The 25,374-nt window shown below is 36.4% G+C and overlaps 1 protein-coding gene across 5 annotated transcripts in view; it reads right to left on the bottom strand.

Annotated features, from left to right (window-relative positions):
- The window catches only part of ADGRB3 (adhesion G protein-coupled receptor B3), a 472,696-nt gene that overhangs the window by 166,050 nt on the left and 281,272 nt on the right, over window positions 1–25,374 (bottom strand). For all 5 annotated transcript variants that reach the window (XM_075747416.1, XM_075747418.1, XM_075747419.1 and 2 more), the window contains 2 exons: window positions 23,858–23,960; window positions 17,888–17,931 (listed from right to left, as the gene is read on the bottom strand). In XM_075747416.1, the coding sequence (XP_075603531.1) occupies window positions 17,888–17,931; window positions 23,858–23,960 (147 nt within the window). The remainder of the gene's footprint in view (window positions 1–17,887; window positions 17,932–23,857; window positions 23,961–25,374) is intronic.

Genomic DNA, 25,374 nt, shown 5'->3' with positions numbered 1-25,374 from the left:
AGACCAGGTTGCCCAAAGTCCCATCCAACCTGGCCTTAAACACTTCCAGGGATGGGGCATCCACAGCTCCTCTGGGCAACCTGTTCCAGTGTCTCACCACTCTTGTTGTAAAAAATTTCCTCTTAATATCTAATCTAAATCTAGCCTCCTTCAGCTTAAAGTCATTACCCCTTGTCCTATTACTACATGCTCTTGTGAACAGTCCCTCTCCAACTTTCTTGTAGATCCTCCTTTAGGGACTGGAAAGGTGCTACAAGGTCTCCCAGTACTGGTAGTTCACTCCAATTGGAAGAATTACTGATAGGCAGAAAGAAGACCACTTGACTTTCAGGTCTCTGAATGAGGTTTTACAGTGAGAATATGCAGTTTGTCTATTGTTTGCTTTTTTTTAGTCAGAAACCCATCCAAAGTTAAATGGAAGTCACTGAAATAAAATATGACACTCCATCATGCCATTCTGATGCAGTCTCTTTTCCAAAAAGCACTGTATCTCTATTGCCCTTATTTGACCTCAGAGTTTCAGTGTATTAAATTCTCCACTGCATCTGTTGATGAATTTAGGTTTTGTTCAAGGGCTTCTAGATGGCTCTTCTATAGTTTTACTGAGGAAGGAAGTGTACCAGTAAAACAGAAACTGAAGACTTTGATGGTCAGTAAGACTATTAGAAATACTTTTTCTTGCAAAAGCAGATCTCAGTTATAACAATATCCAAAATTAAACTATTTCTTTATAACCATAAACAGACTGCTCATGTCTGTTTAGATCCCCAAGCTTTTGCATGGCGTCATTGTTCTCTGTCCTTACTTGAGAAGTGCTTTTTAAGACAGGAGTACTCTTGGTATTAGATACATCTATTTTTTCTTTTAAACTTTAGCTACAGTTATATTGTGACCTTTTTAACCACCTACTGAAGTTTTCTTTCAGCAGATAAATAATAAAGAGACTTGCAGTTCAGCAAAGCAAGAGCTTAAATTTAGGGAGACAAACAGTGCCAATAATTTGACAGACAAGCTCATTTAATGTGCAGACATCAAACTAAACTCACACAGATTGAAGATAATGAACCTACATATATAACCAAGTTGAATACCTGTTATATAGCATTTTGCTATATTATGGTTTTGTTTTACATTTTTCCACGAAAAATTAGCAATAGGGGCTAATCTGTACTTCTCATAGGAGACGAAAAAAAATTAGAAGTGTCATTGCCATGAAATTTTGTAAAAATTCTAGCATTTTCACCCAGTTGGAGAGCAAGCTGAAAACAGAAGGTACATTAACTTTGGTGTTTAAAAATTACTTTATATGTAAATATCCCAAAAGATTGAGGTAAAAAGCACATAGGCTGAAGTAAAATTAACTTTAGATGTATATTTCTCAGTTAACTGATTGTGTGCACAAGAGAAAAATAAGTAAATATTGAATTATTTGGTAACCAGAACATTTTTTTTTTCTGGAAATAAATACGATCCTTATGTTATTCATTGCCTTTTTACCACTCAAGTAACTCCTTGGGAGTTTCCACACATTTCACTGATTACATTATTTTAAAGGGCAAAATATCCCTCAGACTAAAATTTCATTATTTTTACACTTCCTTCTGGAAAGACTGCATAAAGTGTAATAAAAAAAGTGTGATTTAATGATGATCAGAATTTATGTCCTGTACAGCATACTGAAGAGGCTAAAATATGAGGTTTAAGGGAGAACTGAGAGCAAGCAAAACCCAAACTTGATAGCATGTGGAATTATTCAGTGCACGGTACAGAAAACTAGGTTTTGAATATTTATAAGACACAATTCATGAAAGTCTTGTTATAATGCTTCTGATAATGTTTTGTTGTTAATTAGTTTTCTTGCTATGTAGTCCTGTCCGCTGACTAAGGTAATCCCTGCAACAAGGATGTTTGCACCTAAATGGCTTCTACTTTGTATGTGTGAGTGCTATCTGTCTTGTTAAATTAATTTCAATACATGAGAAAATAAAGGTGCCAGATCAGCGGATAGGGGAAAGGGGAGTGTGATGTAAGCCATTCAGTTCTAGCTTTTAAGTTGTAGAGTATATCAGCTATTTCAATTAAGAAAGATAGTGAAAAGGTTATTTCTGGGTTTTTAGCCTTTAGGAACTGATTTAAGCAATAAAAAATGCACAGATACAATTAGTATTAATAAATCATGAGAGCTTTATCTTCTTTATTTGTGTTACTACGCAGAATGAGACTAGATTTTCTGCTTCACAAATTTCAGACATCCTCGTTATTAAGAAAATATGGCAGAGGAACTATATGTCCAGAAGAGTTAGCCTGATGATTCTTTGCCTATGTAAACTGATAAATGTGCATTTTATGACAGGAACTGAAATCTGAAAAACAGAACTGCTTAAACACACACAAAATTTTGTGCTGCAGTAAAAAAACCCAAAACCCAAAAAACCAAATTCCCCCCCACCCCCACCCCCTGACTTGTCACACATGAAATCCTGAGCCTGTTTGCACATTGGTAATATAGATAGAATACAGGATCTATACTGCTTTTAAACACATACTGAAAAGTCTTTTCAATACCAACTATGTCATTCACAAAGTTAAGCAAAATTATGGTTTTCAAAATACCACAAAAGTTAAATATCAGACCATTTTGTGTTCTCATTGTAGCTGTTGTCATGAGAATGGATTGACCGTTTACCACTTACTACCTTCATTATAATCTCTGCTTGGTAACTTGTTATGATAACGCAATGGAAGGCTGATAATATATTAAAGTTCTTTTACTTCATAAGTAAGCTTGTAAAGAGGGCAGAAAATGTCTCAGAAGTGCTTTTGGGAACATAACCTTGTAAGATCACAAATACTCATTTTTTATTATCTTACCCAAGAGTGGAGATAAGGTAAAACACTATTTTGTTAACCTCTGATTCTCACTACAAACTGTCTTAGAGCATGTCTCAGTCCCAATGAGGGCTCATTTCTAATTTTATTTAATTTAAAAATACTAACAATTTAATTTTATATTTCCAATATTAACTTTATTGAATGCATTGCCTGACATCTGACAAGATACTGATATCGTGCATGTTGCCATTGGAGGATGTTTTCTCTGCAGAGTCACTGGTTGTCACTATGAACTTAACAATGGATTTACAAAGCTGGAAAATGTCTCCAAAAAACTACAGACTTTATATCTTAATTTACTTCTGAGCTTTATTCTTCTATATCCTGTTCTGTGAGTTCAATGTCAATAGCATATTTTTCAATATTTTTAATTATGCTTGTTATTTTTACTTCTGCTTGTAAATAAAGCAGCTCTATGACATCATTGCTTATAGTCTGATGGTCAGGGCTATTTCCTTGAAAGAAAAAGCTGTGAGTTCGAACCCCCTCCGAGTGAAGAGGGCTTAGAACCCAAGGTACTCCACAAAGACTTATTTTGCAAAAGATCATCCTCATGTCTTTATTAAGTATGTGTTTACCCCAAGGACATAGTTTGGCAATCCATATGCTGATGTAGAAATTGATACATAAGGCAGGATTCAATTTGGTATTGAAACTTCTAAATTTAGGTACCTATAGGTATGCAAGGTGTCTAAGCTTCTTATAGCCAATGGTGATCTTGTCAGTACAGGCTGAAGACCCTAGAGAACAGGTTACCTGTAGTAGGCACCTGATGACTGTGGCATTGGTGGACATACACATTTGAGTGTTTTCATTTTCTTAGTTTTGCAGTTAATTCTGCAGTTAGCAATTGATTTGTACGTACAGTACTACTAGAGATGTCTTATGGTGTCTTTGCCTTCCCCTGCTTTGAAGGGCATACCTTTCTTCTGTCTCCTGTAGATATATCCTAAAATTGTTCTACATGTCTGTATTAATGTATATAAATTGAGTCTTTAATATTAACCCTTAATTCTAGGGCCTATACAAATTCTAGGGCCTATACGTTTACGTATCAATTATTTCCAATTTCTTAGCTCTATGCAGATTTCTGGCTCAGTTTGGTTAACAGAAAAGGCTAGGTGTCTTGTTTTGTTGCTGTGAGTCATTTACTGTAGTTCTTACCTCTCATTTGGCTGTCCAGGACATTTTGACACCAAGTTTGAGGAAAATAAATCACCCTGCTACATTCAATGGCCCATGTTTTAGACTTCTACACTTAATTTGGACACTTGAAATGCAGTAAATCTGGCAAAAAAAGGGCTTGAATCTTTTCTCATGTTAACAAGATATCATTGTCACATTTGTATCAGCTTGCATTTATAAAATGCCTCCTTTTAAGCAAAACTAAACAAAAAAAATCCACAAGGGAAAGTATTAAAAAAACCCAGCCGTAAAGTTGGCTACTGATGATCTATACTTCAAAATCTAATACAAATAATATAAAAAACTTATTCACATCCCCAAAACACCAACCTGGGTCTTCTTTGGCTTTTGTGATATATGTTTTCTCAGAAACAATTGCATTAATCAAAATAAATTGAAAATGTAGAGGTCTAGACAAACCAAAAGGAAAAATAGTTGTATAGGTTATAAAATGACATTTGGGTAACACTTTGAGCTGGCAGCAGCACAGAGAGGTTGTAAAAGAAGAGTATCTCTAAAATAGGGTGCACAGTGTATCTAGAAACTCCGTACACAGCAGAACGTGTAGGAAAATACCTTCTCATCGCAGTCACAGTACTCCCTGGTTCTTTCCCACAACTGTCTGATCAAGCAGCTTCTGTGTTCTCCTGAGATTAAGATGCTTTTTTCTGGGATCTCAACTTGTATCATCACTCTTACGTGGTCGTGCACCTACACACTAGTCTTTCCTGGTTCCTTAAAATGCCACACAGAGATGTTGCTATTTTTGCAGGAAGGTGAGAATGAAGCCAGGACCACGTGGGTTCTTTTACAAGTGCTAGACATGTTAGAAAGAAATTCTTTACTGTTAGAGTGGTGAGGTACTGGAACAGGTTGCCCAGAGAGGTTGTGGATGCCCCATCCCTGGAAGTGTTTAAGGCCAGGTTGGATGGGGCTTTGGGCAACCTGGTCTAGTGGAGGGTGTCCCTGCCCGCAGCAGGGGTTTGGAACTAGATGATCTTTAAGGTCCTTTCCAACCCAAACCATTCTATGATTCTGTGATTTGCTAGACTAAAGAAAGATGAGTAATTCTAGTGGCTAGGTCATGGGGTTGTGAACCTAAAAGCACCTTGTTCTCTAATTTTGGCTGAATCACTATGATACTTAGTGAATATTTCCTTGACTCTGATGAAAATTTTACTATTTACTGGAAAAACCTCTGAGGAAAAGAAGGCTGTGTCTGATTAGAGTTTTCTTGTGTAAATCAGTTACAAAAATATGAGAACAGAATAGTCTGCTTCAGATGAAAAACAAAAATAAAACATATTCTCAGCAGTTGATTGTACAGGGAAAGTAAGGAATGAGATCGATCTATCTATCTATCTATCTATCTATCTATCTATCTATCTATGTAGAAATGTAGATAGATGATAGATAGATAGACAGACAGACAGACAGATAGATGATAGATAAAAACATGATTTTGGTAAATTTAGTATAGGTTCTTTCCATTTACGATGAAGAAAATAGAATGGAATTCACAGTAAGGTTTGTTATCTAATTTAAAATTGGTGTATGTTGTCTAATATAAATAACATGAAGAGCATGTAGAATCTGACAGCAGATAAATATATATTGCATTATGCAGAGCATGCCTTGCTGTGTAGTACAATAAAGAAAATGATATTTCCTATTTTCAATTGTACTTCTTGGAGTGGTGGTGGTAAATATATTTTACATGCTTTATTCCTCAAAGATTTTAATCTCTGTGTGTACATGAAATGATGAAGTATGTGTGTGAGTACACACACAATTTGTGTACTTACACCAGCAGATGTTTGACTGTCTACTTACAAGAAAAAAGAGAAGGGAGGGGAAGAATGGGCTGAAAATGACTAATGTGCATAGAAAAAGATACTGTTGACTTTTTCCTGTACATGCTACAACTTTTTAGGTATACTCTGCTTAAAAAGAGATTACACTATCTCCTCAATACTGCTGACTCCCTCTCTCAATTTAGAATTCCTCTACTAACTGCATGGCACTATGTTGATTACATGCAATCAGAAGTTGTTCAAATGATTTTTTTTTTTATTTAAATGTCTTTTTGTTTTGTGCTATAATCTGATATTTGACATATTTACATTTTAAGCTATTTTGATATTATATTAAAACCATAGCTTCTTTTTGTAAATAACCATTTAAAACTGTGCAAAGACAGGACTCACCAGCATTTTAAAAAGACGTTGAATAGATCTATATTGCAGTCAAAATTGCAATCATGTAGCAGTACAAACCTAAAGAATTTAGTTTTAAGTCTTGTGAAAATAATGTACTCTTTACAGGCTAAGCACATACATATACCAAAGTCATTATAAGGAGTGATCCTGTTTTTCTGGGTCTGTATTGCTCTATATGTCAGTATATGCAAACTCTTAATTATTGCCATTCAAGCTGATGGAATAACTCCTGGATTTGTGCCAATACCTGTGGAGTGGTTCTGGTTCTATGGTCCCAATCCTGCATGCTGTTTAAGCCTGGGCTTTCAATGAATCTATTGGTAAACTTGACCATCAGGAACATATTTATGTTAAGTGATGAACTGATAGTAACGTGATGGCATTTTAATTCATGCTTTTGATATATGCAAAGATGTTTCTCTAATTTAAAAGACAAACATTTTACTCTGCTTCCATAGAGTTATGAGGAGATGGAACAGAGAAGACAACCACTAGAAATTCTATCATTAGGATAACATGTAGCATTGGAAATCATAACCATAGACTGTGAAATTTAGAATTATATTATATTCTCCATTGCTTAGAATAATAGCATGGATTGCAGGATGTTATTCCCAGCACATGTACTTGAATGCATATGTATATTACATTTAGTTAACTAGCTATGCAAGAAATCTCTCTCACTCAGCATTATCAGAGAAGATGATGATAACATTAAAAAATCATCACAAATACACCATGCTTTCAGCTAAAAATCTATTCAGCCATAATCTAGCAGCTATTCAACACAACAGTTTTTTCGTTAAATTGCTTTGCTTGGAGCTGTTCATCTAGCGTATTACCTTCCATTTAAACTTGTTTCAACAATGATACACATTTGTATTATTTTCATTAAGGTCTGGCCATCCTGCATAGCTTAAGCTTAATAAAAGATCACCTATTCAAATTAAGTGGTAAGTAGTAAAAATACATTTAAAACATTTAGAACATTATTTTTAATATTTTATCCTTGTTTCTGGGCATTTCAATTTTATGGCAAATTCAATTCATACCAGGTATATTCCCTTAATCAAACATCAGAAAATGCAATGTTGGCCCCTACTGTTTCTCTTTTAAGGGAATTCAACCAGCCTAGCTCATAGGAGAGAATGGTAAATTGAGTTGTACTCTCAGTGAGCAGAGCAGGGTTGAATTAAATACAGTAAAAAACATAGTATGTGGCAAACCTACCCCACATATAACCCCTCATAAATTGGAAGATAAATATAAGTTCATATACATTTTATGCCTTCTCTGTGCTGAAATGGAGTGCATGATGAACTAGTCCTCATTTAATGACTTGATGTTCTCTTGATCTGTTTACCTGGTATACACTGAAGAATTATTTATGCAGGATGAGATTCTTAGTACCACAGACAAAACACTATGGAATGGAAGCATGGATAACTAAGGGAGGATCAACAAAAAGATATCAAGAAACTGGTATATTTTATCTTAGGTTTTGCCACACATAAATGATGCAAGTGCATAGCTACTACACTACCAATATTTCAATGCATTTTTCTGAATACTGGGATGCTTCAAAGAAAGAAAGAAAGGAAGTCTTAAACCCATCTTTTTTATCCACTCTGCACTGAGCTTTTTGTCTAGATTCAAATTCTCAAAACATCATTCATGAAAATAACTCTATTTTCTAATGACAATAGTCTCTGGAAGTTAACCATACAGAAATAAATTTTAGTCTTTTTTTTTTTTTTTCCCCCAAAGGGTGGCTTCCCACCAAATAAGCCTTTTTCAAAATTTTAGATTGAGTTGTGACCTGATTTTGTCAGTGAGGACATAAAGACATTGATTGACGTCACAGATAGGCACGTGAAGGTCTTTGCTTCCCCCTAGTGACTGGTCCAGGAAGAGCTTTAACTGAATCTGATCTTGCTCAACTATGGCACAGAGATTCAGCAAAAGATCAATGAAGTGTAAAGATACCTGTGAGGTCAGTGAGATGCTGATACAGCATTAAAAGTGTATACTTGTGACAGCACTTGAAAAAATATGGCAGATTTAAACTGAAGATGTGTTTGACTGGTTTTGATGGAGTTTTACAGTTTTATCAGGCAGAAATACGATTTCAGTGTTGACAATTTAAGAACAACTGGGGGATGACCTCTAAAATGCATTTCAAAACACTATTCCAAACATTTCTTTTAAGGTAATTTTGCCGTACACACACTATTCTTGTAGAAAGACAGACCAGACTTCCAGGAATTACATGATGTTTGATTCATCAGAGAGAATAGTTCAGGAGACTCCAATCAGATTTAGATCCATGCACTTGGAAGTAAAGAGAAGCTCTGCAAGTGCTCAAAAATGCCTTGTATTATATTCTCCTCATCATATTACTAAAAGTAGGTGTATTTATAGCAGTTGTAGTTCTGTCTTTTTTGTAGTGACTGCAAATAAGTTTAAAAGTAACAAATACATGTTTGCGCTAAACTACACAACATGATTTACTTAGAAGCAATTTATGCACATGATCTGTGCCCCTGTTGTCAAAGGAAACTTCCCACAGCTCCTTGTCACATGGATAAGCAACATTCCCCAGATTTTTCATCTTTGGTGACGCAAGTAGATTTGTTTTTGTTTTACGATGGCATAATACAAGGACCACTAGTGCTGCTGCACTACTTCTGTTGCATAAACAAAGCTAAATTATCCAGGATGGGCAACAGTCATGAGCCCAGCAGAATGAATGAGACAGAACCAGAAATATCATTATAAAACTATTTAAACTTGAGAGATCTGCATCATGGTAGGGAAATGGAGAAGACTGAGAGGGGATCTTATTAATGCTTATAAATATCTAAAAAGTGGATGTCTAGAGGAGGGAGCCAGACTTCTAATGATGCCCAATGACAGGACAAGGGGCAACGGGCACAAACTGGAACACAGGAAGTTCCATCTGAACTTGAGGAAAAAGTTCTTCACTTTGAGGGTGACAGAGCACTGGAACAGGTTGCCCAGAGAGGTTGTGGAGTCTCCTTCTCTGGAGATATTCAAAACCCGCCTGGATGTGAACCTGTGCAACCTGCTCTAGGTGATCCTGCTCTAGCAGGGAGGGTTGGACTAGATGATCTCCAGAGGTCCCTTCCAACCCCTACCAATTTGTGAACCTGTAACACACTTTAAGAGTTGACATAAATGAGAAAGGTTGATAAACTTTTGCAGTTGTAATTCTGCTATATTGTACTTTTGGAAGCTGTATTGGATTTGGTGAACACTGTTTTCCTCTACAAGAGTCAGTCCATAAGTCCAACACCATTCTGGATTCACAGCTCTTATATGCTGCATGTCTTGGTGAGTCATTACTAGGGAAAAGAATGATCGCATTTTATTTGATTTGGTAACGTCCATGAATTTTTTAGGAAACATAGATATAAAACCAAATTATCACTAATTTGTTTCTGTTCTAAAGTTTATTCAAACTGCTTAATTATCTTCTGCCCTCAATACACACTAAAAATCTGTCAAAAGTCCAGTTCAAATCTTTAAATTTGATTATGAAGATACAACCACTAGTTCTTTTTATTCACATTTCAGAATGATAATTGCTTCATATTACAAGAAACCACTATTTTTAGTTTCTGAAAAATCTACATTTGCATAAAGGCAATAAATAGCAATTGAGTTCTCAACAAACGGAGTTGATTAATCACCCAGTAAAAATTAAAAAGAAAGTGAACTTATTAGCAAGAATTAATTTGATTTCCTTTTTTTTTTTTTTTTTTTTTTGCTATAAATCTCAGCAGGCCATGTAAGCTCTGTTCATTGCCATGTAGGTGTTAGTGAAGAGCAGTGTTATAAAAAAGAACTAAATTATAAATTCCTCCCATATATACTGATTCATTTTATGCATGACTTAAGCACAGAAAATTTTGGTCTGACTTTTTAAAATAAAGACACTCCATTTTATGTTGTACAATACCTATATATTTCAGAACTAAGTACTCCTGCATTACAGTATAATCTTAGCAGTTTATAAATTTAAAAATTTTTAAATTTAGGCCTTCATGGCTTAAGCTGTAGTTTGCCACTTGATCTGATCTGATTCAAATCAGTCAAAGCCTTTTGGTTGTCTGCAAGGGAGTCTGGATCAAGTTTTTCATTCCATACAGTTTCAATGAAAAAGCATGTGATTCTGTAGGGTCTTTCCATTCTTCATGCAAGACTACCAGTAACAGAAGATTATGTAGTGTGCTATTACACAGGTTCCATTATGAAAAGTTCTTCATAAAAGTAGGTACTCCAGGAAGCATTTATCTTTTGAATAAGTTCATTAATGTTAACTCTGCCATTACATTCAGAAACATAAGCATAGGAGCTAATATGGAAAGAAAATTTTCTGCCTTGAAAAATATGACAGAAGCAAAGTCTGACTGAAAAGCTGGACCAACAAGTCTGACTAAAGTTGATGGAAGAAGCAAAGGTTCTGCTGGCATATATTGCCAAACTATGCTTATATGAATTACTCTCATTTAATTTTTATTCTATTGATAGAAAAATCTATTTCCTCCATATCTTCCTGGTGAGAAAAATAATAGGACTATAAAGTAATATAAAGTAAGGAGAAGCTACTAGTCATATTTCCAGAAGCAAATTCTGATTTAGGATATTCTAATTATTTGACGATTAGCTTGAGACATTTTGCCATGACTTATAAAGAGTCGTCTTGAACATATTTTCAAAGGCTTGCAAGGCTAGGAGAAACAAAGAGTAGCTGTGATAGTCCATCATGGTAATTTTAAAAAAAACAAAGCGGAGAAGAGAGAGACAAAGCAGATCAGTGCTCCCTGACATTTTTATCACAAGGCAACAAAATGCAAAAGTTGTTTTGCTGGTATGCATACAAGCTTATATCCTAAAGCTGAGTTGCATTTTTCCCTATAGGTAAATCTGTAAGAAAATCACAATTTACTGTTAAGAGTCTTCTTTATTTGCATTGAATGAATTCTTTTATGGACTATTTTTCCACAATTGTATCCAGGGACAATGGGAGAAAAATAATTAAAAGCTCTAGGGGATAATAAAAAAAAAGTAAATGTAAACTTTTTTTAACTCTCTTTTTAATGGAGGAGGTTTTAATATGTCTGGAGTGAAATCCTGAAGATATATAAATTTATACAATTTCTCATTTCTCATATATAGGTATTCCTAGTTTCACATAGCTTCAGGGTAGAAAATCTAAACCATTGTCAATGTAAATTTGTATGGCAATGGAGAGAAAAAAAAAAAAAAAAAAAAAAGAGCAGACCTACCACTTGGCCTAAACTAAACCAGGTCAAAATCCTTGCAGTATTAAAAATTTCAGTGAATTGCATTGTACTTCTGCCAACTGTATATTCAGCAGGCACAAACTGCTATGAGTACAATATGGACAGATAAAATGCTGTCATACTGTTATAACATCCTTTTGCAGCAACTGGCAGAAAATTGCCCCAGAATACTAAAGTCCTTTCCTTACCCAGTGCTGTGAGATGTCATGTTGCACCACATACAGCTGTGGAGCACACCAGCAACCACTGATGTTGTCCTGTGGAGAACACATGTGCCCACATTATGTCCAACACATTTCTAAAAGAACAAACACCTGTTGCATTGTTTTGCTAATCAGTCGGTGACTATTGAAATTCCCACGTGAGTTGTCACCTCCTTCCAGTGACCCACTGTGTCCACTCCATCCTCCACACCCTCATTGTGATGGTCTTGCTGAGGGTTGCTTGTGAGGGTGGTACTCGCAATGCTCAGTACTGCAGCACGTAGCTTCCAGCCTCTTACTGTGTTTTGAATTCTGCACCCTGGTTCAAGAGTCCAGGGGCTGGGTCCACTAAGACAAGTGGCTAACTCTGTCAGGCCAAACTTTCATGGATCTTAGAGCTCCATACAGTCTGTTATGGCACTTACCACAGATATAAGCATCAGAGAAGGCAACAAAGTTCAAGAGAACTGTTCAGACAACCTACAAAACTGCCACAGTAAATGGTAGTTTAAAATGGAAATGTATGCATGTATTTAAGGATTCTTTGATCCCCGGGCTTACACAGCCTTGCCCACTTACATAAAGCAAAACAGTGCTAGGAAAAAAATGCCGACAGTGATATGGCTAAGATTTAGATGTGGCATGGTGACAAACACATGGAAAGACTGGTAAAATTAAATATAGAGGTGCTGGGAATCAGGTCCCCATCCCATGAATATTTCCTAAATAATATGGCAGAGTTCCAGCAGGACACGCTGTGAGTAACATGCTCCAGAGAAGCCGACAGCTCAGTGGGCAATGGGCTGCTCCTGTGAGGCTGAAAAGTATGTTTCAAACTCCTCAAGTAACTTCTGTAAAGAAAAAAATGGAAGGGCCGATCCCTGAGGTCCCCAAGTAAATGGTCTAACCATTGGATTACCTCGTGGTTGAGACTATCTCGGCTGTCTCCCTCTCCCTTCTTTTCCTTTCCAGAAAAGTGGGAGGGACAGGAGAAAAACTTTCAGAAGTTTTGTTTCATGTTAAAATCTTTAAAATCACTTCTGTGGGGTGAGAAAGTCAGCCCTAGTACCTGATCAACTTATTTTCTTTCTCTTTATGGACTGAGACACTGGATTAATGTATCACAAACAGTTCCTGACACCAGGGATAGTTTGTTTGTGCCAGACAATGCAAAGCAGAAAAGATACAAATCTTTGAGTTTTTGTTTGTTTGGTTTAAGAAACTAAGTTATTTCTCCTCAGAATGTCAATTACAAATAGTCCACACATTTCCCCATGCACTGAAAGGAGAAGCATTCGGTATCCTAAAACTTTACCAAAGGCAACATTTAGAATACATTTTCTGAAATGAATGGACGAAGATATGACTGTGTTGGGTTTGCATGGCAAGGTTTTGGTAGCGGGGTGGAGGCTAACAGGGGTGGCTTCTGTGAGAAGCTGCTAGAAGCTTCCCCTGTGTCTGACAGAGCCAATGCCAGCCGGCTCCAAGATGGACCCGCCGCTGGCCAAGGCCAAGCCAATCAGCGCCTCTGTGATAACATATTTAAGAAAAACAGTTAGAGAGCGCTTTTGCAGCCAGAGAGAGGAGTGAGAAGATGTAAGAACATCTGCAGACACCAAGGTCAGTGCTGAAGGAGGGGGAGGAGGTGCTCCAGGTGCCAGAGCAGAGATCCCCCTGCAGCCCATGGACGGAGGATGAGGGGGTGTAGAGATTCCACCTGCAGCCCGTGGAGGACCCCACGCCGGAGCAGGTGGAGGCACTCGAAGGAGGCTGTGGCCCATGGGAAGCCCACGCTGGAGCAAGTTCCTGGCAGGACCTTGGACCCATGGAGAGAGGAGCCCACGCCAGAGCAGGTTTGCTGACAGGACTTATGACCCCGTGGGGACCCCACGCTGGAGCAGTTTGCTCCTGAAGGTCTGCACCCCATGGGAGAGATCCACGCTGGAGCAGTTCGTGAAGGACTGCAGCCCGTGGGAGAGACTCACATTGGGGAAGTTCGTGAAGGACTGTCTCCCGTGAGAGGGACCCCAAGCTGGAGCAGGGGAACGATGAGGGGAGTCCTCCCCAAGGACGAAGAAGCGGCAGAAACACCGCGTGATGAACTGACCGTAACCCCCACTCCCCATCCCCCTGTGCCGCTGAGGGGGGCGGAGGTTGAAGCCGGGAGTGAAGTTGAGCCCGGGAAGATGGGAGGGGTGGGGGGAGGTGTTTTAAGATTTGGTTTTATTTCTCATTCCTCTACTCTGTTTTGCTTAGTAATAAATTAGATGAATTTCCTCTCTAAGTTCGGTCTATTTTGCTCATGACGATAATTAGTGAGTGATCTCTCCCTGTCCTTATCTCAACCCATAAGCTCTTCATTGTACTTTTTCTCCCCTGTCTAGAGAAGGAGGGCAGTGATAGAGCGGTTCTGGTGGGCACCTGGGCCCCAGCCAGGGTCAACCCACCACAGTCACTCAGATTTCTGGGGGCAAAAAAGTCACCACTTACATACCATTGATGCTACCAGCTTCATGTAGGGAAGCTGGAAATATCAAAGGAAACACCAGAACTCATAAACAGCCTGGTTTGAATCAGCACAGACAGTTGTGCTCCATATTTTAGGAGAATCAACTGAAATTAAATGCTGAATTACTGGATTTGAGTTTGCCCTTTATAATACATGGCATGATATTTTATTCTTCAGTTGCACTGTCTCAATATTGTACACACATCTGACTAACTGACTATGGAGAGGGCACAGCTTGATAAATGGAAAACCTTATAAAATATCAACACAGGGAAGAATCATCAAATCCTGGTTATGCAAAAATTACCCAGTTTGGAAGGACACAAGCACAGCACAGCACAGCCCTGTAGGTTTTGCAATGTGGGTGAGGCTATTAATCCATCAAATCCAGTTGCCTGCTGCTGAGAGTGGCTAATTCCTCAGGCTTAGGAAAAAGTGGAAAAAATAAAAGAAAAACAAGCCACCAAGAAGCCAACATCATCATGGGCACCTAACCAATTATATAGTCCTCTACATATTTATTTATTAAGATATATAAATGATAGGAACCAATTTCGCATTATAGAGCTTTCATAAGTTAAAACTCAGGGTGTCAGAAAACAAATTACGAACTATTCCTGAGTAAGTAAAAACAAAATGCTCCAAACCAAAAAGAAACAGCATTTCAAAAATAAAATTAGGAATCAGCTAATGCTCCCATAACTAACTTCCTCCTAAGGATGGAGGAAAAAAGTAGAATTTTGCTCTTGCTATTACACACTCAGGTAAGAGATAATGTAACATTCTCATAAAATAATGCACATACATGCATAAAACAAATGACGATGGTGTCCATGTAGACCTTACTGATACATCATATCTTATTGTGAATATTTGAAGGCTCATATCACTTTTCAAAACTGATAAATCTCCAGGAATACCCCCAATCTTCAAATATTTTAATATGTTCAATAGGTACCATTAAATAATATGACTAGAAAAGATATCGTTCACAATACCAAAGCATGTGTTTCTCCCTCAAAACCTCAGACTATTGTATGTAAGCTTTATGTAAATTTTAGATGTTTCAAAAGTTCACTTTTACATCCAGATTCTGAAGCATACTGAAACCAGTACTTACATGTAACAATAAACTTCTCTATAAACAATACTAAGAGAAATGCATGTGGCAAGCACAAAATACATTTGTTCACTATTGCTTCATACATTCATTGCGAACACCTGCATGAAATCTTTTAATCACAGTGTTAAATCCTAAGCATGCTTTTTTGTTTTTTTTTTTTTTGCGTAGTTTAATTCCATGCAAATATGCCTTTGATATTCTGGACTGGAGCAGTGAAATCAGAGCTTGTGCTCTAAATACACAATGCTTAAAGTAGTGCATGTAAAAAATGGTAAATAAAGCACTGTACTACTACAGTGTAAGCAAAACATTGTGAAGAGGAAACAAAGAACATGTTCCAAATGTTTTGCATTCCTGTGCACATAATAATACACAATATCAAGTACTTCATGTACTTATTTTACAAATATGGAACATTATGATGTTGCTTGCAAAATACTGCATTATGATTCTTTCATAGAATAGCCATAGACCATGGTACTACTTGTATTTGGAATGATTTCTAGTGTTATGTCCTAAAGTTTCCAGTTTCTACACTATAATGTTGTTTCTCAGTCATCAGCGTACTGATATAAACCCATGCTCAAGGATAAAAGCATTCACAAAATCACAGGCATACAATTTCTACCACTGTAGTATATAATACATACATAATATACCTGGACAAGAAGTACAACATAATCTTATTAATATGGCAACAATATAGGAGTCCTTCTTGACATGCTTAATCTGTATTTAGGCATAGTTCACCTTGACTTCAATGGGAGATTTACTGTGAAAGATTAATGCAGCAAATTACAACTGCATAAACTTGGAGTTGTTTTTAAACCACACTGATTTTACTGCTTTACTTCTTTACAGTGACATTTTCTCTTTTGCTATAGAAGGGACACACACTGAAAAAAGTAGCAGAGGACTGCTAGCAAGCTTTCACTATTTACTATACAGCTATTGTTGTACTAAACTAAAACAAAAATTTGCGCCAACTAAAATGAAGATTGCTGTGGGTATCACACTTGAAAATTATATTTCTCCCTGCAATTACAGAAATTGGAGCTTTCCTTAGTTATCCGTCTGATTGTTTACCCACTCGCTTGTTGCCCAGCAACTACCATCAAAGAACTACAGTTCTTAGACATCCTCATTTTAATCTTGAAAAAGCAGATTAAAAATACTATGTGAGTAATCTCTTCCTGGTGAGACATTGTATCATTTCAATTTACAGAGCTGCAAAAAGGAAGCCAAGTGACTGGAGAATCCAGTACTTTCACTCTGAAAGGTTCATTTTCTCTGCCCTCGTACCAACTCGTGTGCTGACCAACTACTTAAATATGTAGTTAAGAGGAATGAGTGGCATTCTTGGGGGCTGGTACTGGGACCAGTGCTGTTTAACATCTTTGTTGGTGACGTGGACAGTGGGATCGAGTACACCCTCAGCAACTTTGCCAAAAACACCAAGCTGTATGGTGTGGTCGACACACTGGAGGGAAGGGATGCCATCCAGAGGGACCTTGACAGGCTGGAGAGGTGGGCCCGTGCGAACTGCATGAACTTCAGCAAGGCGAAGTGCAAGGTCCTGCACGTGGGTTGGGGCAAACCCAAGCACAAATACAGGCTGGGACGAGAATGGATTGAGATCAGCCCTGAGGAGAAGGACTTGGGGCTGTTGGTGGATGATAAGCTCAACATGAGGCAGCAATATGTGCTTGCAGCCCAGAGAGCCAACCTTGTCCTGGGCTGCATCAAAAGAGGTGTGACCAGCATGTTCAGAGAGGTGATTCTCCCCATCTACTCCGCTTTTGTGAGACTCCACCTGGAGTACTGCTCCAGCTCTGGAGCCCCCAACATAAGAAGGACATGGACCTGTTTGAGCGAGTCCAGAGGAGAGCCACAGAGTTGATCAGAGGGCTGGAACAACTCTCCTGTGAAGACAGGCTGAGAGAGTTGGGGTTGTTCAGCCTGGAGAAGAGAAGTCTCCAGGGAGACCTTAGAGCAGCCTGAGACCTTACAGCAGCCTTCCAATCCCTAAAGAGGGTTTGCCAGAAAGCTGGAGAGGGATTTTTTACAAGGGCATGTAGTGACAGGACAAAGGGTAGTGGTCTTAAGCTGAAGGAGGGTAGATTTAGGTTAGATATTAGGAAGAAATCTTTCCTGTTAGAGTGGTGAGGCACTGGAACAGGTTGCCCAGAGAGACTGTGGATGCCCCCTCCCTGGCAGTGTTCAAGGTCAGGTTGGATGGGGCTTTGGGCAACCTGGTCTGTTGGAGGGTGTCCCTGCCCATGGCAGGGGGGTTGGAACTAGATGATCTTTAAGGTCCCTTCCAATCCAAGCCATTCTATGATTCTATGATTTCATGATTCTAAGATATTGTTAGGTATTTTGTAATATTTGAGCCATAGCAATAGAAGCAAAAATCTGACACTTACGTTCTTGAATCATCCCACAGCACACAGTAGGGATTCAACGTGCCCTAAGAAGAAAACAAAGAAACCTATTAGTTACTGGTATACCAAAAAATGTGTCATGCTTGACCTAAACATTTATTTGGGTTTCCTCCTATAAGATCATGCTTATACTCTGATGAATTGATGCCACTGAAATTGTAAAAGCTTAAGGTTAATTCTTACAGAGTATTTAAAAAGCACTTGAACCTCAAAGCAGAATATTTGCTGTATTCTCTCTCTTAGATAAGAAGCATAAAGTTGTCTATTTAGTATATCCTAGTAGAATTGAAATATGAGATAACAGTTAATCTGTTAAGAGACTTGATTTGACTAAACTTTTCTGGGTGTGTTTAGAAGCAGAACTTTAGGCTCCTCAGGAACTTGGATGTCAAAACAGTAATGCCTTGAAAAATTTTAAGCATATCTTGGGCAAAATGTCTCAAGGCTGGGATTTCAGATGACTCCACATTCAATACCCAAGTGCTTTTGTCAATTATGTCCTAAATCAGCAAAGATTTTTGCTCAAAATATTTTTTTTTTCTTAAGGTCTTCAAAGATAGTGGAAGATTTCTGATTTGATTTATAACAGGATGGGAATCTAGGTTTATTACACATCACTAAACGGTGGGTAATGTTTTGGGAAATTGAAATGTCTTTATTATTACTTATGTTTATTTTGCTGCCTAGGAAGAGTTGAGACAAAATTAAAATTCAAGTTTTGTCCCTAATCTTGTAAATCTTTATCAAAACTCAGATTGACTTAGAAGTACTTAACGGGCTGAAAACCGAAAAACTGTATTCCTGTTCATCATAAACATTGGATATTCCCAGAAGTCAGAACTATATAACAAATTAGATATAAAATACAGAATAAAATATATTTTTACCAAATCACAAATGATTTGAAGAAAAAGGTGGAATACACGATTTTCTTATGTCAATGTTAGTGTAGTTCTCTCATGAACAGTGCAGTAGATATAAATATAGTTTTGTGTAAACAAAGCACCCCTTGACATTTCATTCTGAAAAGTGTTCTATTAATAGAAAAAAAACATGGCAACCTGTGAAGTAAAAATCTATTAAATATTTAAATTCTTTCATCCACTTTTTTGTCAAAGATTAAAAAAGTCCTTCTGAAGATGCTTGTGAGAGAAGCATTTAGGGAAAATTTGATCCTCTACTTCAGTATTTTGCTGACTGCATTGAATTTTATGACTAGAGTATAAATATTTAAAACCAATGTATACTTATGGCACTTCATATTAACATAGCACTGTACAAACATAAATAAAGGATGTTGCATTCCCTGAAGTATTTATAATATAAAGAAGAGGAAGGGGAAGAGGGCATAGGACAAAGCTCTGGATAACAGGCCCATTGAGATTGAGACCAGAGTCCTGCATCATTGCCATCATCTTTCAGATACACTGATAGAAGAGGATATAAAAGGATAAGAATTAAGAACAGTGGAATGATGGTGCAGAATTAATCTATTTTTTAAAATGTTATTTTATAAAGAGTATTAATTTGTATCTTAAGACTGGGTGAAGAAATTCTACTTGCAATCTGATATATCTATATACATATTAAAAAAGTACTCCTGTAGCTTAATTCTAATAAGATATTGCATATTTGAGATCTGAGACCTGTCCTTCCTACCAGCAGATACCATATAGTTTATGCTCACTATTCCCACAGTGCAAACAGAAAGAATACAAAACACTTTCAGAAAAAATGTCCATTATAAAGAAATCTACAATATAGAGGGAAATAAAAGTCTCTGTGGAAAGCTGAAACACAATAAAACTGCTGCTGTCAGATCACCCACTTCACTCTCTTTGAAATGTATTTAAATGAAAAAAAAAAAAAAAAGAGTATGTTTGGCCATTGCAGTCACTAATAAGAGATTAAGCAGAAACATGGAAAGCAGGATAAACGTTACTCCTGTTCTTTAAGAAGGTCTTGTGTGAGGGTTTGCTCTGCCAGGCATGGCAGCTTGCAAGGACACAGCAGACTTTCAGAACTTCTTCCTCTTTTGATATCCTGATCAAACACTTTTCAAGCACTGCAAGGACCACAAGGAACCTGTCTTCCTATTTTCTTCTTCATTCTTAACCCGTTGCTCCCTTTTCCACAGTCCTTCTGGGTCTGGCCTCCTGGCAATGTCTCCTTATGCTGTTGTCATTGAGCTACCTCCAACAGCCATCGCGCTCTGTGAGGGCAGCAATCTTTCACCACAGCTCTCGTCAGTTAATTATTTAGCTGCAGCTAAGGAAGCAGTGACTGTGTCCATTACTGTTTATGACTGTTGCTGTATTGATTTATACACTACAGTACAGAACTCGGATATCTCAAAAACAGACAAATGTGTGTGTGTATGTATATATATATCTCTGCCTGGCATATAAAACCGAACTTTCAAGATGCGATTGGCAACTTTGACAGCTATGCAGCACAGTGCCAACTGTGTTTTGTAGCCAGGGTTTTCAGTTTTATTGAAAGCTTGATGTCCTACGCTACTGCTGGCTTGTTACTTTAGTGTCCCTGGAGTAAACTTCTGTGCTGTCAGAAGGTGAGAGTTCATACTCTCTCTGGAGCAAATAGGATTTTGTTTGAGTTGTGCAGTTTTTAAAAGATTACTTTGCTGTCTCTTTAATCAAACTACTGGGAAAATGTGATCGCATTCATCAACATGTTCACAGTGCATAAGACCAAATATCATGTTCTCTATAATAATGCATTGCAACCCACATTTTCACTGTGGTCAACAGCCTATTATATGTTAATTTATCTGCAAATCCAAATACCATGCTATATTCCAAACAGCACACGTAATTGTGATTTACAATTCCTCCAAAAAATAATCCTCTTGTTTTATTAATAATCTGGCTAATTTTGATGTAAAATGAAGCAATGATGATACATTTTGAATAAATGACTATTTTAAGATTAATATGAATTAAACATATTAACTCATTAAATGATCACATTTGCCAACCTTTCTTCATAATCACTTATCTACTTAATTTAGTTAGTGGATAGGGAGGTAAAAGAACAAATGTGTGGGTATACTCCTATATATTAGTAGGCATGCTCTAGAGTTGCTTAAAAATTAGTCATTAAATCAATTTGGAAACAAACTGTTCTGAATAATGAGCAGCATTTCAAGAACAAAGGGTTAAAAAGAACAAAAATAACAACAAGAAGAGCCATTCAAAAAAAATCAGATGAAAGAGAATGTCTGTATTTTATTTTCTGTTTAATAACTAATCCATCTCATTGACATCATGATTAATCTGCAGAGCATTAATATATAATGTTCAAATGGTAAAGATATATTATACTAGTTTTATCTTTCTGTATGTGACATATAAAGCTTGTTCTATAGTAATATAATTAAATAAATTCATTTTCAGCTGAGAAAATTATATAAAAGATTAGAATTAAATTCAATTTGAAGGCAAGAAACATCCAAACCTGCAAAATAATATTTCTATTTCTATGCATCTACAGCCTTAGTTCTTTAAACCAAAGTCCCATTATAAAGGCTAAGCCTTGAACATAAAAATATTAATATTTAAAGATATTAAAATTATAAAACTGGTTTCCATTGCCAGATTTTCTAGAGCAATATTTTGTCATTGTATCTGCCAATCCAACTCATGCCCAGGTGGACTGAGATCCTATATAAATGTACTATGTAAGTACGTCAAATTTAAAGACTGGAAATTTGTTCCAAGGACTTGATGCTTCTCTGGATTAAATTATGGGACAAAAACTGAGCCAAAGGGGGAAAAAAAAAAAAAGCTCTGATATCTATTGGCAAGGTTACTGTCTTTTTGCCCTGTCAAGACATGAGCTAATACAATACTTATTAATATTCTGTTACTGAAAGGTTGGCAAAGGAAGGTGACAGTCCGTGTCTCTAATCTGACCTTTTGTAACAATGAAGTTACATTTCATTTCCAAGATATTGAAACTTGGTAAAAACTTGTAAATTACTCAAAGGGATGGATAAAAAAAAAAAAGGAAAAAAATCCCTAAGATTTTTCTAGTATTTCAGCTTGTGAGGACAGCAGTTCAACCTTTTGTTAGCCTAGCCTTGCTTGAGTTGTGCTTATTTTAATAGCTTGTGTTTGTCTTATAAGTATTTTCAATGCTGACACGTTGCTTACTAATATTAATTTCCTTTTAATTTTTTAATTTCTTTTCTAGCATAAGTGACCAAAAGAATTACAATCTTTTTTTCTACCTACTACCCCAAACTGTGAGTAGTAACTCCAATTTCAAAACAGAGAAGTCATATTCCAATATTCTTTATCTACAACTCATGTAAGTAGCTCCATAATCATTGTTAAAATAATGGAAATTAAAATCTAGCATTGAGAAATACAATAAACTCTTACTAATAATGACCTCAGTAAGATAATAAGATCAAAACAAGTATTTTATTTCAAAGATGGGTCATTTCGGGGTTTTTTTTCCCTTGATATATAGGATTAATTTGTGGTTTACTTCAGTAAATACTTGATTACATTTTTAGTAAAATTTCTGACAGGAACAAAAGTTATGTTAAAGATTGGTATTTTCTCTTAATGTATGTGATGTAACTTAGATTGAAAAAACCCTAAACAAACACAACCAAAACAAAACCCCAGATTTACCCACCCTAAACCATCTTAAAATTCAATAGAAACAGAGAAGCATAAGAAACAAAATCTCCACAATTCTTCACAATAAACTTTTATTCTTATTGAAAGGTAAGGAGTCAGCTCAGTTTATGTTCCTCTGTTCCTTTATGGTTGTTTTTTTTCTGTTTGATTTTGCAGTAAATTTCACTGAGACGTTCTTTGTAATATCATTTTTCTGGGAACTGAATGGTGGGTCATAATGACCATTGGTGGCAAAATAGTCAGTTTCTTCTGTCCTTGAGTGAAATGTAAACCAAAGAGCTAGAGTTCAAAGAGTGTTCTTTGTACTTTTGCCCAGAGACACTGCTCCAAATTTGCTACTGACTGAAACATTTGAAGCTCCTTCAGCTGACTTGTACCTATATGACCACATGGGCAACTGTTTATAAAAAAATCACAGCTTTACAGTCTTTTGCATAACAATTCTATTTACTAAAGTTCTAGTAACTATGTCTCTTCTAATTGTCTTTTTATGACTATATTTAAAGTAAACTCTAACTTTTAGTAACATAAACAGAGTTTATATGCCATGCCTTCACATAAATTACTCCCATGCTCGTTATTTAACATTATTTCCCCAATATTGTACATGACAAAAATTTCCCACAAAAGATATTTTATTCTCCCTGTGGATGCTAGGCGATTACTGGCAGCACAAAGAAAAGATTAATATTTTTCATATAGCTAGACATAGAATCTTTTTTTTTCAGATTTAAAACATTTTTAATGTGATATTAAAGCCTGAAAAGTACATAATTAAAAATAATTGTACAAAAAAATCTCAAACATTTATAAGAACTACAGGCTAAATTGAAACCAGAGCATTTTTGTCAAAGTCTGCTGCAACAGGTTAGTTAAAACCTGACTCTTGAGTATAAAATAATGAAAGAAAAGAAGAAAAGGCCTGAAGAACTATGTAGCTATATAACCTATGCAGGGAGCAAAAGGTTAAGCATTCAGAATAATACAACAATTTCAATTGTACTATCAAAGCAGTTAATGCTTTAGCAGTTAGTTTTTGGTAGAAATTGCTGTTTAAAAGAAAACCTCGAAATTCATGGAACAATTAATTTTGTTTTGCATATACATATGCACAAACCAGGTACATATTCCCTTCAAAGTATGTTAGACTGTTCCTGGGCTTAAGTTTTAGCAGTTAAACTGGGTTTTATTACCTGGTATTTAAACCAGACCCACTTATTTCTCTCATATGATCTGATAAATACTCTGGGAAAAGCATATCAACTATCTTTGTACTTACATTAGACAGATGGGCCAGTTCTATCTCCAGGAAAGAATCCGTAGTTTTGGGCTCAGGTCGTATAGTAACAACAATGATTTTTGAATTAACAACTGTAAAATTCCTGGGAAAAAACATGTAAAAATGAAAGATTTAACTTAGTATGAGGTTAAATGAGGCTTCTGATATTATATTTAAAGAAGTATCTCATGGGTATTTTGCATGACTTTAGTCAATAAATATTCAGGGAGAAAATAAATTGGTTTGAAATCAGTGAAAACGTTAACTCATTACCAATCATAACTGACACATTAAAGACTGAAGAGCAACAATGGTGGCAGAAATGCCATTCCTTAAAGTACAATTTACTAATTAGAAAGGTGTATTGATGACACAAACATTCTGTCAATATCTGAATGCATATCATTCACTTCTCTCAACGTAGAGTCACTAAATATGTTTTATAAGAGACAGTCATTTTTCTTCCAAGTGCTGTGCTGGACTTTTTTCAGACTGTTAACTGTAAAATTGTGAAGATGGATGAGTGCAATGCGAGATTCTACACTTCTGTTGACTGTGTGCATGTGAAAAAACCCCTACCTGTTTCCAGTTTTTGAAAACCATTGAGTAGGCAATTTCATAATCTAAATACTTTTAAAAATATATTCCATAGTTGTGCCCTGACTGAAATCCCACAAAAACCAAACAATTCTTTCTCATATATGTGAGATTAGATTTGGTCTTATGTTATCGTATGAGGTTACTCAAAATTATAATTTTCTGTTAATTTCTCTAATTCATTGTCAATCTCTCTTTTCATGCAAGACATGTATCACTATGTCTTGTAGCTACCTTTCTAGGACAGACCTAGTATTGCCAAGGTTATGCTAATACAGGCATAAAGACATGTTGACATGATGTTCATGTCTGAGGTTCTTGCTCCTTATGACCCTGTCAGGCTTAGAACAACCATCAGTTATCAGTCTGACTGTTCCTGATGATCATTATGGTATTTCCTTTGTAGGTAATGCTGCTTTCAACACTTTCTGCTGATCACACATAAACAAACATAAAACCTCACAGAAAGACATTTGCAGGTAGAGGTTATCAAAGAAGAAACTAGGCAGTTTAGATGTAATTATAATAGACAGTATAAATATTCTTCTGTTGTTTTTTAATTGCTCATTTTCTCTAGGGAAATGGTATTTAGGAGAGGATTCCATGTTGCTGGATCGTTGAAACAGGAATTGCCATGGCTACAGTAACACAAACTTAACTCAGTGGGCACTTTACTCGGCACAAGGAATGAAATTATTTTTCTGGGGCAAGGTGTGAATTCTAGTCCAATCTCAGTCAAATCACAGAATGGAAATCCAATGGAAGTGGCTTTCTATTATTTTACTTAATTCCTATTTCTTCCCTTTGGTTGCACTTCAAATTCTCACACATTATTGATGAAAACGTGTCTCTATTAGACTAAAATTTAATGTTCTGCAAACTTTCAGTGCATTCTGTAGAGGGACAGTAATGACGGTACT

This window comes from Balearica regulorum, chromosome 3 (assembly GCF_011004875.1).
Source record: "Balearica regulorum gibbericeps isolate bBalReg1 chromosome 3, bBalReg1.pri, whole genome shotgun sequence".
In the NCBI taxonomy this organism is placed as follows: domain Eukaryota; kingdom Metazoa; phylum Chordata; class Aves; order Gruiformes; family Gruidae; genus Balearica; species Balearica regulorum.
The sequence above is the reverse complement of the archived record's forward strand: the minus strand, read 5'-3'. Positions and strand labels throughout refer to the sequence as shown.